Source organism: Patiria miniata, unplaced genomic scaffold (genome assembly GCF_015706575.1).
Source record: "Patiria miniata isolate m_02_andy unplaced genomic scaffold, ASM1570657v1 HiC_scaffold_2, whole genome shotgun sequence".
In the NCBI taxonomy this organism is placed as follows: domain Eukaryota; kingdom Metazoa; phylum Echinodermata; class Asteroidea; order Valvatida; family Asterinidae; genus Patiria; species Patiria miniata.
In genome coordinates this window covers 1589455-1607646 of record NW_024037058.1, presented here as the reverse complement: position 1 = coordinate 1607646, position 18192 = coordinate 1589455, and the positions used below count along the sequence as shown (strand labels likewise).

Sequence of the window (18192 nt, the reverse complement as noted above, 5' to 3'; positions counted from 1 at the left end):
GTCGGCAATTTGTAGCGTAGGGCCACTGTTTGTATGTATGTAGGTCATTGGACCTACCAAACTACATGTAGTTGGCGACATTGAAACCAACAGGCAGGTACAATGTACGCTGTACCGTAGATAAGGAGCTTGTGTTTGTTACTTGTACTTGTGCAGTGGAAACGACGAAACGCAACACGAAAATCAAGATAACCCCAACACACAGTAAACACAAAAACCATGTCATTTGCATAGCACCAACTGTAATAGACATGTATGAGAAAATCAGATTTTCTACTACATGTCATTGCATGTAGGCTTTTTCACAAAGTACCTTTTCCCGTGGACAAAAACAACGGATTGCATCACAAAGGCCAACTTTGTAAATTTGTAACTTAAGTCATGTAAGTACATATAGAAACTACACAGGTTACAAAAATTTAATTTAACTGTCATAATTTATGATATTTTCGGGTTATGCCATAAAAAAAAGCATTTTACGTGCCAATCACGAATGCACTTTGGCCCAATTTTGTGGACTTTTCTCTACTCATTACCTGATTACAGAAAGTACCGGGTACCAACTACTTTTTACTGTTTTCATGCATTCTGCTGGGTTAAAAACCTACTGCGTGACCTTAGATTCACATCGATTGGCCATTTTGTAAATGTGTGATGTCAAAACATGTTGCCACGCTGGCATTATATTTATAACGTGGCGCACTTCCACTTGCCCCAACTTTCCTTGTGCAGTGTTGCAAGACATCTTTGTTGACAAGCTTCAAATTCATTCAGTTAAATACTGGTACTCAGTGTTCTCTAACTTTGAAAATTAAAGGTCGGTGCGCAGTCAAAAAGCGGAGGGGAGGGGGGCGCTATATGTTAGGGGCGCGCCGCTATTTTCAGTCATACATTTCTTTATTCTAGGGGGTCCTATTTGCAGATGAACATGTAAGTTATGTATGGATAACAGCTTTTAGGCCACTTCTCTTCCAAGTGAATGCGGCAAAGTCTACATCGGCGAAACCGGTCAGAATCTTCCCACTAGGCTCAAAGAACACAGAGCACATGGACGGCGAGGGGATTTTGACAAATCGGCCATTGTCAAACATTCCCACATCAACGACCACAAGGTTGATTGGGATGCGGCCGAACTCATCGCACCGATCCATTTCTGGCATCCAAGACGCATACGGGAAGCCATCGAGATCCGCAAACACAACACAGTTCCGCAAGACATCGGGTTTCACCTCAACGACATCTTACTCCCACTCCTCCAGACTGATGGGTATCCTATACCCTAGGTCCTCAGCCACCACCTTAGACTGATGGGTATCCTATACCCTCCCTCTACTGAGACTGCAACCCTACTGTTCCACTTCAGTGGGCACCAAGCTTGCTCTAGGATCCCAGCTACTTGGCATCCACACACGATGCAACTTCACACTTCATTGATTTCGCTTTTGCTACTTATGTATTTACTTTCTTAGAGTTTGAGCACTCTCCTGAAGACGGTCAGAGCATACTGACCGGAGCTTCGAATTTATACCTCTGGTTCTTTTCAGAACCATTCTCTTAGTTGAGAAAGTATTCGCACATGGTGTTTCCGCAAAGCTTTCATTATTTAGGAAATACTTAAAAAATTTCTTGACTCTCAATAGACTTTGTACACAATCGCGGAAACGGCTTCAGGTTGCAACATTTTTAACAAATCTTTTTCTGGACTTAGCCTACAATTGATTTCATCACCCCGTTTGAGCCATTGATCTTTTTCTTAATTTTTACACGTGGACTAGAGAGACTGGCAGCAAGTCTAGTCCATCATGGCGGTCTAGTGAGTTGGCCGACTCTGTTTGTTACACTATGTACATGTATGTGATCACTCGGTCTCGGTGCAGTTTTGCTTGGCCCATCTACTGAAAAAATTCCTCAACACCCGAGATTAAATTTTTTGTGGCCTTCACATAATAAATAATGATGAAAATTATCTTGTTTTTAATGAGATAATGAAATTGAGATTCCTAGTTTCGGTGCACCGAATTTACAATTCCGTTGATTCTTATTTTCGTATCCCGAGTGCGATTCCGTTACCGAGCGCGATGCATCAATTATGATAATGAGTAGACCGGATCACGTTTATAAACACATGTACATTTCGAATGATAAAAGGGAGTCAGGAACTCGCTTGAACTGGTTTCCGCCCATAAAGCTGCCTTAGTTCCCGACTCCCTATCATCGCTCGACATGTACTTTTGTTTACAAACGAGATCCGGTCTACTCATTATCATAATTGATGCATCGTGCTCGGTAACGGAATTGCACTCGGGATACGGGAACCATCGAATGTATGCTGGGCATGAAGACCACATCGCGACGTTTAAACATTAACAGAGTCGGAAATTTGACGTGTTCACGATCGCGAGGGGAGCTCTCGGAATTGAACGGAAATTTCACTTTTCATCCGGATTGTAAGTAAACTTTTGTACAACCATCTTAATTATCGATGTCTACTTGTACGTCAGGTGGCGTATCTAGTGATTTGGAGGCCGTTTTGAGGGTGAAATCTGATGTTTTTGTTGGGCAATGTTGGGTTTTTGGTTCAATGACAGAATTGTGTTGCTCGGCATATAACCATTAGATTGGACCCACTATCGCCAGACCATGTCCGAATGTTAAAAAGGCGATAAGTTGGGTCCAAGTTACTCAGACTACTGTTGCACTACAGTTGGGACACGTCTGGACGGTCCAAACTATAGTTGAGATCGATGCCATAGTTGGGGCGTAACATTTCTACCAGTACTAGGCTAGACCTGTGAACGTGGCGTTGTATACAACGCCACGCTATTGTGTATTTACGAACCTAGCGAAATCGATCCGCCATACATGATTTCGTATGGATGTTGAGTACTCACCTAGAAATCTAAATTTGCCTGTACGGGTGTTCAGGATGTGTCATTTAGACGAAATTTGCCATCAATGAAGACCCATACGAACGTGTAGAAATTAGATTTTAACCTGACAAGTGACCCTGACAAATGACCCTGGACGAGTACCCACGGTCATTTGCGTGCAAAATTTTCGGAGCCCTCCGAGCTACCCGTCTGCTTCATGTGGCGCATATGATAGGCGGCGTCTGATTGGCCAATAACGAGACAAATAAACGCAGCTAACAATTTGGAATCGCACTTATGATCCGGACATCAGGAGTGCCCGGAGCGTCAGTGCGATACCAAATTATCTGCAGCATTTATCACATGGTAAATCACTAGTCCGAGTAACTTGGACCCAACTTATCGCCTTTTTTAACATTTGGACATGGTCTGGCGATCCCCAAATGTTAAAAAAGGCGATAAGTTGGGTCCAAGTTACTCGGACTAGTAAATCACATGCATGATTGGAGGAGGTTGCAGGACGTCGAGATCTTACCTCGAATATCGTTTAAATGCCAGATTTGGCATAAAAGCAGATTTCAACATGTTCAACATGTTCAAGAAAGCTTGATATGTGAATACTTATCGCACTGTAAGGCAATGTTCAGTCTTTGTCACGGAAGGACGATTTCGCTTGGTTCGAACATGTACAAGAGCGTGGCTTAGTTTACAAGCCACGTTCACGGGTCTAGTACTAGGCCTACTACTAGTACTAGTACTAGCCTATGTGCTCACCGATAATAAGACAGAAGCCCATTTGAAAGTACAAACCAACGCCTCTGGTAGCCCTTGATGTAATTTGTCCACTTGTAGAGCCATCCTTTGAAGTTCTCCGGTGGGGGATTTTTAACACTGGAGTCAGCCATACTTGACTGCACCTAGAAACCTTTAGAGTCTCTTCTAATAAAATCAGTTTTCGGCTTATGCGTGATATGTAAGAAACAATACAACTTCCCGAAAATCTGTCGAAAGCGTTACACGACACTAGTCATGCTAGTCGGTCACGTCGAATCCCCGTCACGTACGTCGCGTCGATGGACGAAATGGGCGTATGATGCATTTGCACACGTTGCACTAGTACCGAGTCTACGTGTCATAGGAGTTGAACCACTGCACGCGTTTGCAGTTGTGGCACCTGACTGTATAGACTGGGTCGGGTCCCTCGACCCGTATTCGGGTATTCGACTTCGAAGGTATTTTTGAGGCGGGAACCAGTTCAAAGTAAATCGGCTGAAAACATTAAACTAATTTCATTCATTGTCATTTCGAGCTTATTATGTTGTAAGATCTTAGTTCCGGAGTGTGACCATGGTGTGACTGTGACTGTGACTGTGTGAGTACTGTCTAATAGGTGTTTTTGGTAGGCCTACGACTTTACGACGTGTCAGAAACAGAGTACTGAGTAGGCCTAAAAACTTCAAAAAAATCTAAAACACGGAATTGTGGAATGGCGGAATCGAGGTGTCCTGATGTTGTGCGCTTTCTTATAATTTGCGCAATCTTAAGAATGAGCGCGCATTCTTAAAAACGAGTGCATTCTTAAGAATAAGCGCGCAATCTGAAGAATGAGCGCTCATTCTTGAGATTGTGTGGGAATATTACTTGCACAATTGATGAATTTTGCGCAATCTTAACCATGTTCATGATGTTGTTAACAAATAGGCCTGTCGAACGCAATTTGAGTCCCCTGCGCAAGTTTAAAGTTGCGCACGCAAGTTTAAACCTGCGCGTGGGACTCCTGGAGCATGCAAATTACACTGCGCCATTTTAATTTGCGTGCGCACGTTACAACTTGCACAAAGTCGATCGAGATTTGAGAACCTTGCGGGCGGGATTTTCATTGATGAAGAAAAAAAAAAGGTTCAAAACACGAGTACATGGAGAAATAAACTAACAAATAATGGAATAAATTAATAAACAAAGAAATAAATAAAAAGGGGAATTCAATAAGCGTCAATTAAAACATTGAGATTTAGCAGCTATCAGAGAAGTTTCTTAGGGGTGGTGGGGCACGGCGGGGAACCGGGCAAGCATTCCATAAGCACACTAGCGGTGATTGCTTCAAGTTTTTTGCCTTGTAAAACAAATAAGCATTTTATTATATTCTTTAATGTAAAATAAATCATAAAGTCCTATGTGTAACCCTTGTTAACGTAAAAAGAATCATTATGATCCCTTCAATTGTTCAAATTTTGACGTTTTAATCATTTACATTATTTTTAAATTTACATTATTTTAAAATGCTTTAAATTACATTACATGTACTGTGCAATTAAAAAACTACCTGTTCTTAAAAAAAATAGTAATTTAATTAATTTAGCAATTAATTTATTGGACAGTACAATAATTCATATTGACTTTAAAATACTTCGCATAACATTTCTCAATAAGTCTAACTCTTTAGTTGATAGTTCGTGTTGTATTTATTAGTCATCAACCAATGACAACAGCGGCTGCAAAGTAAAGGAAAAGATTATATTATGAATCATGGTTCTATATGCCCCCCAAGTCTTTGGGAATAACAAAGGCTAACAATTCTAGGAAGAAAAGATTCCAAAAATGTAACAGACATAACTAAGTAACCTAAAGAAAAGCACAGATTGCAAAGGCCTGAACATGAACAATTAGCAAAGATCGAAACAAGAATAAGCATAGGTTATAGGAAGTAAACTGTAGCTGTGACTTTGGCTATATAAAAAAAAGTTCAGAGTATATGGGTGTCCTATAGTTCATCCCGAAGCCTGGCAGGCGGTCATGACAAGCGAGTGGAGCTGCGAGGGGCAGTCGAGGAGCGGTCCAGGGGTGGCAGATCCACGGTCGGGGCCAGGTGTTCCTTCAGACCAGGAGTATTGTGTGGTAGGAGGCCGCGGAGTGCACGGGGAACGGAGCCTGGGTGGGACCGGCTATTGGGTGGACGCGTGGTGGCCACGGTGGGTGTCACAGGTGAGGTGGGAGTCGGTTCCAAGCCATCCGGGGTTGGAGGATGGTTGGTGCGGGTTGGCTGGGAGACGGCTGGAAGCATCGCAGGTGGTGTGGCTGAGGTGTCCTGCGGTAACTGGTTGTTGGCCTGCAAGCGTGTTGCGGTACTGGAGCATGGCACGCTGGAATTCATCAGTGTTAAGTGTGCCTTCAGCATCAGTATTGTCAGTGATGAGGCGCTTCACAGTCTTGACGCCCACTTCAGCACAGCAGTTGCTGTGGGGGAAGGCGACGGATGAGATGCGGTGACATACGCCCCAGTTGCGGAGGAAAGCGCAGGTGGCCCCGGCGGTGAACTCTGGGCCACCGTCTGAGGACAGTTCATCGCTGATTCCATAGGTCACGAAGGTGCGGCGCAATGCAGTAATGAGTCCATTGGCGCCGTTGGCTGCCTGTTCGACGATTGGCCAGTTGCTGTACCTATCTACCACCACCAGGTAGTGACAGCCGCGGTAGGTGAAGTAGTCAGCGGCAGTGCATTGGAATGGATAATCGGGCTGGACGGGAGGCGTGGGCGGTGCGCCTGGCTGTGATGGCACCATACGGTTGCAGGGAGAGCAGCGTGCCCGGGTGTCGGTGATGGCGGGGGTCATACCTGGCCAGAAGAATGAGGACTGAGCTCGTGCACACATCATGGTGACGCTCTGGTGGGCCGAGTGTAGTGCTTCAAGGACCCGGGCACGGAGGGACGAGGGAATGATGACACGGTCATTGTAAAGGCATACGCCATCAAACTCTGACAGGTTCTCACGGAATTGGTGGTATGGCCGGAGCTCACGGGGGAGGTCGCCGGTGAGAGTGGGGAAGCCCTCTTGTATCATCTCAATCAGTCTGCACATGTTGGGATCACTGGATGTGGCGAGGCGGATATCGTTCCATGTGACTGATTTGATCACCTTAGCAGCTGTGGTGGCAGACTGACTGCATACTTGGACAGGGTCTGGGCCACTGGTGCGGATAGCAGTAAGGAAGTCATTTGGCAGCACAGTGGTCGTTGGTTCGCTTGAGTCATGGAGCACAGGTGCGACATCATCAGGGAGCTGTAGCAGTGTGCCCTTACCAACGGGGTGGCGGGATACCCCATCAGCTGCAGCGTGGCGTGCATCAGATATGTGGATGATGCGGAAGTGGTAGCGCAGTGACTTCTCCTTGAGGTTGCGGAGGTGAGGGTTTGGGATGTCCTCGAGTGAGCGGTCACCGAACACCTTCAGGAGGCGCTTGTGATCCACCGCCACTATGAGGTCAGAGCAGCCGAGGACAAAGTGGCGGGCCTTGTCAAGTGCATCGATGACAGCAAGGGCCTCCCCCTCCACTGGGGCGTAGCGGGACTCGGCACCTGAAGTGAAACGGCTCCCGACCAGAGTCACCCTCCAACCAGTCTTGCAGCAGTAAGGGTTTTGAGGAGGGGCAGTCGCAGTGCTTCTGGAGCAGCCAAAATCCCAGACCATCTTTGCTCCAGTCAGTTGCAAGGCAGGTCGGCTTGGTCTTGTCGAATATCTCCACCCCTTTGTGGATTTCGCTGACGATGAGGGCCTTTGATTCCTCGAATAGGCAGTCCAGCTCATCGGTCCACGAGAAAGGGGTACCAGGTTTGAGGAGTTTGCGGAAGGGCAGCATGCGGTCAGTCATGGCGAAGGCATAGGAGACCTGGTTGATAAGCCCGAACCAGCTGCGCACGTCTGTGATATTATGAGGCGTTGGGAAATTCTGGATCGCCTCAAGATACTCAGGGCAGGGGCGTACAGAGGTCGGGGTGATCTCAAAGCCAGCAAACTTGACAGTCATCTGGGCGAAGGCAAACTTTTTGGGGTTCAAGGTGACACCATGTCTGCCACAAGTGTCGAGCCACTCAACTGCCTGGAAGAAGGCCTCCTCGATGGAGTCAGACCATATCAGGGTATCATCCACGCACTTGGTCTTCTTCGGGATGTCAGACACAATCTCATCAAAGCGGCGGCTGTAGCCATCACCGGAGGCAATGTCTCCCTGTGGGGCGACACAGTATCGGTAGCGGCCCCAAGGTGTGATGAATGTGGTGAGGTGGCGGTCCTCCTCAGCTAGGGCAATGCTGTGATACCCGTTCCATGCATCGAACACAGTTTTGCGAGTCTGGGGAGGAACTGCACGTGCTTGGTGGAATGGTGATTGTGTGTGGTGGGTCTCACGAACAGCGTGACGATTGAGTGACTGGAGGTCAACCGTCCGTCTGGGCTGGCCTGACTTTTTGGGGCAGATCACCATCTTGTGGCACCATGTGACAGGTGTGCCGACTGGGACTGGTTCAATGACGCCGAGGCGGACATCGCGGTCAAGGCCTGCCTTTACATTGTCCTGCCAGTAGACGGGGACAGGAATAGGTGTGTGACAGGCGACGGGCCGAGCGTCAGGGTCCACCATGAGTCGCAGTGGGGGGCCAGCCATCATGGGGAGTAGTTGGTGCTCACATACATTGAAGGTGCTCGACTTGTAGTATTCCAGCAGCCACGTCTCACGCTTCTCCCGGTTCTCCTCAGTGGCTGGGAACGGGAGGGCTGTTGGAGGAGACGGTGGCATCTGGCGTCTTGGACACTCGCATGTTGGCGTGAGGCAGGCTGCTGGAGTGGGCATCGGGGAGGTGGCAGAGGATGCGACGCTGGCACTGTCGGGCCTGACTGCCTCGCCAATGGTGGGGAACCTGGTAGAGATCATGCCCAGGGCGACGCAGGCTTGCTTAGACAAGAACAGCCGGTCGGATGAGTCGGTGAAGTATACTATCTGCCGGGTCTCGAGTGTCTCTCCAGATTGGGAGGTGCCAGAGATGCGGAGGACCAGGGCACCTGCTATGTCGATGTGGCAGTTGTTGGCAGCATTCATTTTCATTGTGACAGGGATGAGGTGTTTCCTTTCAAGTCCCAGTTTGGATAGGAGTTTTGTGCCAGCCAGGCAGGGCTGGCAGCCAGTGTCAGCCATAGCAGGATAGGTGGCTGAGGAGGTGGTGCTGAGCAGGGGGGTAGGGAGGCCGAGGTCACGAGCATCCTCAGGAGTTGCTTTGAGAGAGACGTCCACGATGGGTTGGGGGTCAGATCCTCGCCTCTCCCATGCGTCGCAGAACTGATTGTAGATGTGGTGCTCTAGAGTGATTGCATTCGCGTCCATGGGTGGGGCGTCATCGACAGAGCACAGGGTTTCGAAGACTGCGGTGGCATTGTGAGGTGACTCCTGTGCCTTGGGCGTGGCTGGCTGCTGTCTCCGCTGGGATTGGCGGCACACACTCTCGTGGTGGTGGAGTAGGCCACATTTCGCACATGTGTGATTGTACGCAGGGCACTTCCTAATGCGTTCCTGTTTGCTACGTTCATGGCCCGCCTTGCCACAGTAGTCACACACCTGAAGTTTAATGTCGCGGGGCTGTAGCTTGGATCTCTCCCTTCGTTTGTAGGAGCTGGCAGCTGCAGCAGTCGTAGTGGCAGTGGCACCACCTTTGAGGAGGCGGCCGGCAGAGCGTTGGCCACTCTCTTTCGCTTCGACAAATTGAAGCACTTGGTCCAAATGCATGTCCTGTTTGGATTGTCCGAGGACATCCAGGCGGATCTCCTCATCCTCCAGTCCATGGATGAGGGTGTCCCTGACTATGATGTCGCTGCAGTCAACGACTAGGGAGCACGTACAGTCCTTCTTGTAGTTACAGATGCCAGCCTGGCCACTAAGGCGGACGGCAAAGGCCCTGACTGGCTCGTCGCGGTCCTGTCGCATTTGCTGGAGCTGCACACGAGCCACCATGATGTTCTCTTGGCGAACTGCCAAGCCCTTGATGTTTTTGAGGATGGTCGGTTCATCCTGCGACGTCAGGGCACCGAATGTTCTGGTCAGGTCTTTCCTGAGTCAGTCGTCGCAGCACTCAAGCAGTTGGTAGACTATATCGGTTCCTGTGAGATGTGTGGCTTCTTTGTATTCGGACCATCGTAGCTCGAAGTAGGACCATTCTTCACTCATGCTGGCAGCCATGACCGTAGGTCGTCTGACCTTCTCCACTTTGGCGGCGCATGAGGCGGGAGTAGGTGCAGGGGCAGGAACAGTTGGGTGGGTGGTGCGGGCGTGTAGGTTGATCAAGGCGAGCAGCACCTCTGGGGGTGTGTTGCTAGGCCAGGATGCCTCACAGTCAGGAGCCGAGCAGTTGACGTGAGCCATTGGGAGGGGTAGAGCGTGCCAGAGAGTCTGGACTGTCGCTGTTGTCATCAATAAGTCTAACTCTTTAGTTGATAGTTTGTGTCGTATTTATTTGTCATCAACCAATGACAATAGCGGCTGCAAAGTAAAGGAAAAGATTACATTATGAATCATGGTTCTTTAATTTCGAGCGTTGTGTACTCTTCAAAAATGCATAATTTGAAGAAAAAAATAATGTATACAGTACTAATTTAATTAATTAATTTAATTTATTACTTTAACAATTATTTTATTTGCAGGCTCAATAATTCATATAAATGTTTACATGCTTTAACTTAAAAACGCTATGCATAAAAAGAAATTATTTTAAAAAGTAAATAAATTTATTAATGATTTAATTAATTAATTAAATGTATTAGTTTCATTAGTTAATTTGACTTAATGTATAAATATGTTGTTTATTAAACAAAAATCATAATGAGCCATAAACAATAAACATCATGATGCAAAGCCTTATATCTCTGAACCTCTACACAGTCAACCTCATTAGCATAATACTGTTAATAAAATGTTTCAAAAAAAAGTCATTTAGTCATCGTCTCACGAAGCACATTGGTGCTATTAATCAGAGAAAAATCTGCTTTAAAAATAATGTTACATATCTGCATGAGTTTACCCGGGAAAAAAATAGTTTAGCGGCTTTGCATGTATGAGAAAAATCTATGTAGTGCGCAAGTTTAAACTTGCGTGCGCAATTTGTAGCAAGGAAATTAATGCACGCACAAGTTTAAACTTGCGTGCGCGCAGGTTTAAACTTGCGCGCGCAAGTTTAAACTTGTGTGGGGGACTCAAATTGCACTCGACAGCCCTAGTCCGAGTAACTTGGACCCAACTTATCGCCTTTTTAACATTCGGACATGGTCTGGCGATAGTTGGGTCCAAGCTAATCCTTATATGCCGAGCAACACAATTCTGTCATTGACCCCAAAACCCATCATTGCCCAACAAAAACATCAGATTTCACCCTCAAAACGGCCTCCAAATTACTATACGCCACCTGAGGTACAAGTAGACATCGATGATTAAGATGGTTACATGGTTGTACTGAAATTTACTTACGATCCGGATGAAAAGTGAAATTTCCCGTTCAATTCTGAGAGCTCCCCTCGCGATCGTGAAACACCTTAAATTTCCGATTCGTGTTAATGTTTGAACAACGTGGTGTGGTCGTCATGCCCAGCGTACATTCGATGGTTCCCGAATCCCGAGTGCGATTCCGTTACCGAGCGCGCGCGCGCAATGCATTGATTATGATAATGAGTAGACCGGATCACGTTTGTAAACACAAGTGCATTTCGAACGGTAAAAGGGAATCGGGAACCAGCTTGAACTGGTTTCCGTCCATAAAAGCTGCCCTTGCCTAGTTCCTGATTCCCCATTATCGTTCGAAATGCACTTGTGTTAACAAACCAGATCCAGGCTACTCATTATCATAATCAATGCATCGCGCGCGCTCAGTAACAGAATCGCACTCGGGATACGGGGACCACCGAATGTACGCTGGGCATGAAGACCACATTGCGTCGTTCAAACATTAACAGAGTAGGAAATTTAACGTGTTCACGATCGCGAGGGGAGCTCTCAGAATTGAACGGGAAATGTCACTTTTCATCCAGATCGTAAGTAAACTTCAGTACAACCATCTTGATTATCGATGTCTTCTTGTTCCTCAGGTGGCGTATCTAGAAATTTTGGTGGCCGTTTTGAGGGTGAAATCTGATGTTTTTGTTGGGCAATGTTGGGTTTTTGGGTCAATGACAGAATTGTGTTGCTCGGCATATAACGTTTAGGCCAAAAAAATAATACTTCTGCTTCCAGTTACCCGACCGACCCTATTTTTAGGCTGCGACCCTAAAACTTTTCTCGGCAATTCCGAAAAAAATAAATAATAATGATTGAATAAATAAAAATAAAAGCTTGTTGTCTTTTCTGTCTTCACAAAATACCTCTCAACAACCCATTGCGTAAAAAAATGCTTGTATTTATTTGTTTTCTTACTTACATTCGCTATTTTTTTTTCAAAAGAAACCAAATTCACTTCGCGATCTGTCATACCTCGCAATTCAATGTCATGGTGACTATAATCACGTGCATAAACCTTGCTCAATGCAGTGACGACTGGTTCCCGCCGCGTTGCGCAGGGGCCAATTTAGAAGACATGATGAAAGTGCGGTAACCAGTCTGTCATGGCTATGCGATCGCTAGCGCTAGCATGGCTATGCATGAGGCACGTGTACTGTCGGTGTCAATTGGTCGGATTCGACATCGTAAAAATGCCAAGAAAACACCGATGGAGAAAGAACATTTTTGCAAGTTAATTCACAGAATTGATCTATCTTGTCTGTGTATGTATTTTCCGTGTTCAAGAGTTCATTTTGAGATCACACTACTCGTATTTGGAGTGCCTACATGCAGCGTGTTTCCCGAAATATTCGACCGTAAAACGAGGTCTGTTGGCCGCGCACCACACATGCACAGTGCATCACACACTTCGGAGTTTTGGCCAGCTTCCCGTCTTGACTACTAGCGTTGTGCATACCGGTATGATGCGAACGGCCTGAATTTTCCATTATTTTGTAAGAATTATCGAACGTAAATATATTGACAATTATTAAGGTAGGTTTTATTCACTTTTCGTGGCCATTTTGTGTATAGCTTTCGTAGTGCAATGGAAATAGTTCAGGCTAAAACTTCGCATATAATTGAATACCCCATTCAATCTGCATAAAAAAAATTGGCCCCCCCAAAAAAATTTCCGACCGACCAACCCTATTTTTGAAAGGCATGTAATCGGAAGCAGAACAATTTTTGGGGGTCTTAGGTTGGACCCCACTATCACCAGACCATGTCCGAATGTTAAAAAGGCGATAAGTTGGGTCCAAGTTACTCGGACTAGTTAACAAACACTGCACGGCATTAAATTAAACATATTAGAGGTTAAAGGGGAAATAATCGTATGACGAGAAAAGAAAATAATCTATGCTTCAGTACCCGTTGAACTACGATAATTTGAATTCAATTAAAGCTGTTATTATTGTTTTTTTCTGTCCCCCCATGGAAAGTTTTGTGCTCACGGTCTAGCTATTGCACATCTCTTTCAGAACCATGTCATTTGCAATATATTCCTCAAAACGGAGAGAACTGACTTAAAACCTGGATAATAATAGTTGCTAAACTTTTTCCAGTACTTGAATGATAAATAAAACCAGAGATGTTCACTTCTTACGTATATTTTGGCTGAAACTGAGGAGACCTTTGTTACAAACATGTCAACAAATACGACTGTCTTTTTATTGCCTCATGCATACACATTTTCTTGCTGGCTTAAACATCGCCACCATGCAGTCACTTCAAGATATTTGGATTGTGTCCCCAACCCCACAATACCATCCAGATTGTATACTACTGTTTCATGTCATATTCTGATATATTGATTGTGGTGCCCTGACGTGTGTTGTGATACTTATCGCAACTAATAGCAACATGTAACAGTCGTCTGGTATACATATTCAACATGGAAAACAGTGGCGGTGGAAGCGCACCCGACCATTGCTTAGCGCTGGTAAACAATGCGTGCTACTTAATGCAAAGTACCTTGCGTTGACCTGTGACGTGTTTACACTCGACAGTCATTTTGAGTGTGCTTCAGTGTGAGTTGACAAAAACAGACCTCCAAAAATTATCTGGAAAAACGTGAGTTGTCAGTGTTTTACTATTCATCTTTTCATCATTTGGTGCATTATAGGTCTGTACTTCATACTGTATTAGTATAATACTTCAATATTGAATATATTATAAACCTTTTCGTATCTGAAAAAAATTGCCAGTTTTGCTATTGTGAGTTTCCTAGCGTTATGCATAAACATAACGCTAAGGATCATCCTAGCTACTCACGGTCATGACGGTGCATCGCGCAGTGATCGCCATCTTTATTTTCGGGTTGCCTGTTGTCGCCGCGCTCTCATCGTCATTTCACCCCCAAATTTCCCTCAAAAAATCAAAACCCTGCCCTCTATCTATGACATAGCTGTTTATTGAGAATTCCGCCAACTAGTTTGGTCGGTCTAATAATTTTAAAGTGGATTTTGTTCCCTTATACTTATAGGATTGATTATCTATGTAAAGTTGTTTCCAGAAATATCGGCGTTCTCAATAGAATCAAGTTCTATGTCCCTAAGTATATTCTCTTATCTCTGTACAACACCCTAATTTTGTCTTACATCAATTATGGAATTTTAGCTTGGGGGAACACTTCTCAAAAATCAATTAACCGATTATTGTTACTACAAAAAAAACGCTCTACGCATTATTAATCATACTAGCTACCTTGCCCATACAGATCCGCTTTCTCTACAAGATAGGATAATGAAAATAAATGATTTATATTATTATCAACAAAAAATAATCTTCCAGAATACATTTCATCAATGTTTTACAGTAGCAGTACTTTACATACCCATTTAACTAGACAGGCCAGTGACTTCCATTAGTAAGGACATCCATTGCAAAGAAAAGTGTTAAGTTTGAAGGCCTTATACTTTGGAATTCCCTTGCCAAATCTATTAAGAAATCGCCATCCATTTCTACATTCAAAGTTAAGATCAAACAATCTATTTTCAACAAATATTCATGCTCGTGAGCCTTATTATTATCCCTTGTTGGTATAAAGTCTTTCTTTTGATTTATTTATTTAAGTTACTCTGTGCTTCTAGTAATGCTTTTTAAGCCATATATAATTTGTTTGTTTCTATTTTTCTCGCATAGCACCATGGTCTTTTTTGAGCCCTATACAAAAATGTGGCTTTCTATCATTATTATAATTTTCTTTAATATTCTGTTAAATTCATCGCACTCGACAAGCTTGCTTTTTGTGGGTCCCCTGCATCTCTTGGTATTAATACTAGTACATTATTTCTTATCTTATTTGTTTTAACATACCTAATTTATTTTGAAGAATTATATTTATATTTTTTTGTATTGTACCATGAGGTGGAATAAAGTAAAGTAAAGTAAAGGAACCGGGCAAACATGCCATAGGCATAGGCCTTCATGTAGGCTTTAGGCTTAGCCTAGGCATGCTACTTATTGCTAGGCAAACAATGAAAAATGAGTACGTAAACAATGTTTTTTTTTTTTTTTTATAAACAAAACACGTCAAACTATCCTTCTTAACTAATCATAGATCGCAAGCTTATGCATTATGTGGGTTTGCTTAATCCGGCCAAAAATTTCATTGTTCCACACGAGATGTCGCATTGGCTTCAGATAGTTTTGCAAAACAATGACATTTGTGTGCAGCTGCCGTGGGGAGGTGCGGGCATGGTCTGAGTAACAAGAACTCTACAAATTGCCTTTTTATCCCCCTTGCTGTAAGTACTAATTAGTGTAAGTGTTGCAGCAAAATTAGAAATCCGCCGAAACTATGTAATAATGCCCTAGTCGTCCAATTTCTAGTTTCGTTATCGTAAATGTACAAATTTGGTGATGCTCAGATCAGCGCAGCCAGCTAGCTGCAGCCAAGTAGACTTGCCCAAGTCTGGGTTTCACTTGGTCAGTGCAGGAAATGCACGCCGTAGGTTGTGTATACTATTAGTTTTCTTATATCAGCCGTGCGAAGCACGCTGATATACATGTACTGTGATCATCCAATTTCTTTCTAAAGTTCTTTCTTTCTTTCTTTCTTTCTTCGGGCAAACGGTCACGTGACCAATGAAAAAATGGCCATAACTCCTTAACTATTCAGCCGATTTCAAACAAATTTGGTCAAATTAAACCTTGACACATGCCCTACCTAGCCATGTTCATAAGATCCGGCCAATGGTCATCCAATGGCCTGTAGTGGTCATTTAATGAATATTTACAAAATGCTTCTTCTCCCAGAGTCTTGACCCAATTAATGTAAAACTTGGCCAGTTGTATCTTTGGACCAAGCCTCCAAAATTTGTTCACAGAATTTGGCCAGTGGTCACCTACTGGTCAGTAGGGGTCATTTTATGAAAAAAATGAAAAAGCTGTTTTACATTTTAAATCTTTGCAACCCTGTTCAGTGTATTTTTCTCTCTCTCTAATTCTCAAATTTCATAATTCCTGACTTCTTTGGTTGTCGAGTTATTTCAATTAACCAATTAAGACAAGTCCACTCAGTGCATTTTGTACTGGAGCTCAGAACAGTTGTTTATCCTTGTGTGTAGGATCTGTGCTCAGACCATGGAGTGCGGGTGGTGGACGCAAATGTAAAACCTTCATTCTCCTGGCCTAAGTTTAGCTTGAGTAACTCCAGCTCCAGTGCTCATATCAGGAATTTGACATATGAGCAGGAGTTAGTCAAACTAGCCTCAATATAGAACAAGAAATGCCAGTGGCAAGCGTTATTGGTTGTGATGGGTTGATCTGTGTGAGTGGTCGATTAACCTTACCCAATCGGTCGATTCTGTAGGATATCTCGGACTTTACTTACCTGAAGAAAATCCCCCACCATAGTCGTGAATTAGAAAGGAAAGGTGGCAGCGGGATTGACCGATAGCGTCGATTGATCAATTGACCGATAGCCCTAGTGCAATGCAATCGACCAACATCGTTACGACAGCTGTAATGCCTTACGGGATTTTCATCTGTGCTGTCATTACAGAATTGACTGTTTCCCTGACCTAATACTACTAGGGGGAGTATTTGACACATAAAGAAAACTGCCATTGCCCAGTAGCATGAGTCCGACGCAACGCCTCATGGGTCCGACGCCTCATAAGTCCTAGTCCAAGTAACTTGGACCCAACTTGTCGCCTTTTAACATTCGGACATGGTCTGGCGATAGTAGGGTCCAAGCAAATGTGCCATCCAGCGACACAATTCTGATGTTGACCCAAAAACCCCCAAAAAAACAATATTGCCTAACAAAAACATCAGATTTCACCCCCAAAACGGCCTCTGAATTACTAGATATGCCACCAGAGGTACAAGTAGAAATCGATGATTAAGATCGAGGTACTAAAGTTTTCATAAGATGGAATATTTGCGTCGGGGTGATGTAAATCAAATTAGGTTTTGCCCTTCACCAATGTATAAATGACCCAAGAGATTTTTTCCAACTTTCACTCGGAGGTAGCACACTGAGTATACAGTGTTTATACATCGGTGAAGGGCAAAACTAATTTGATGTACTAAAGTTTACTTACGATCTGGATGAAAAGTAAAATTTCCCGTTCAATTCTGACATGTCTGAGCGCTCTCCTTGCAATCTTGAACACGTTAAATTTCTGACTCGTTTGAACAACAAGATGTGGTCGTGGAGTGGAGTCGGGAACTAGCTTGAACTGGTTCCGCTCATATTTCTAACTGATTTGATCATGAAGGGAACCAGTTCAAGCTGCCCTAGTTCCCGACTCCCCATCATCGTTCGAAATGCACATGTGTTTACAAACGAGATCCAGTCTACTCATTATCACAATCGATGCATCGCGCTCGGTTTCCCGTTTTCGGAGCATTGAATGAACGCTGGGCACGACCACATCGCGATGTTCAAACGACTCAGAAATTTAACATGTTCACGATCACGAGGAGAGCTCTTGGAATTGAACGAGAAATTTCACTTTTCATCCAAATCGTATGTAAACTTTAGAACCTGGATCTTAATCATCGATCTCTACTTGTACCTCAGGTAGCGTATCTAGTATTGGGAGGCCGTTTCGAGGATGAAATCTGAGGTTGTGTTGGGCAATGACATGTTGGGTTTTGGGGTCAATGACAGAATTGTGTCGCACGATGGCAGCACCATTGCTTGGACCCTACTAACACGACTAATGCTGGACCATGTCCGAATGTTAAAAAGGTGATATGTTGGGTCCAAGTTACGCGGACTACATAAGTCCAAACTTTCGGACTTATGAGGCATTGCCAGACTTATGATCCATAAATTCCATCTCGTAGGTCCGATGCCTCATAAGTCCGATGCCTCATAAGTCCGACGCCTCATAAATCCGACAATGGACAAACGCTGTTTCGAACTTACAGTATGAGGTGTCGGAGCTCTGAGGCGTTGGACTTATGCGGCGTTGGACTCATAAGTCTGGCGCGTCATAAGTCCAATGCTTCAAGTCCGAAA

General features: G+C 44.5%; 2 protein-coding genes across 4 annotated transcripts in view; one reads left to right on the top strand and one right to left on the bottom strand.

Annotated features, from left to right (window-relative positions):
• The window catches only part of LOC119726981 (oxysterol-binding protein 1-like), a 51684-nt gene extending 47730 nt beyond the window's left edge, over window positions 1-3954 (bottom strand). Inside the window, exon 1 of one of the 2 annotated variants that reach the window (XM_038198835.1) lies at window positions 3681-3954. In XM_038198835.1, the coding sequence (XP_038054763.1) occupies window positions 3681-3775 (95 nt within the window). In that variant the 5' untranslated portion in view covers window positions 3776-3954. Of the gene's footprint in view, window positions 1-3644 lie in introns of both variants that reach the window. The other variant, XM_038198834.1, reaches the window with a different exon arrangement.
• A 155-nt stretch (window positions 3955-4109) lies between these two features.
• Window positions 4110-18192, top strand: part of LOC119726983 — a 32515-nt gene continuing 18432 nt past the window's right edge. Inside the window, exon 1 of one of the 2 annotated variants that reach the window (XM_038198838.1) lies at window positions 4110-4242. The gene's annotated coding sequence lies outside the window, so the exon portion shown is untranslated. The remainder of the gene's footprint in view (window positions 4243-18192) is intronic. The other variant, XM_038198836.1, reaches the window with a different exon arrangement.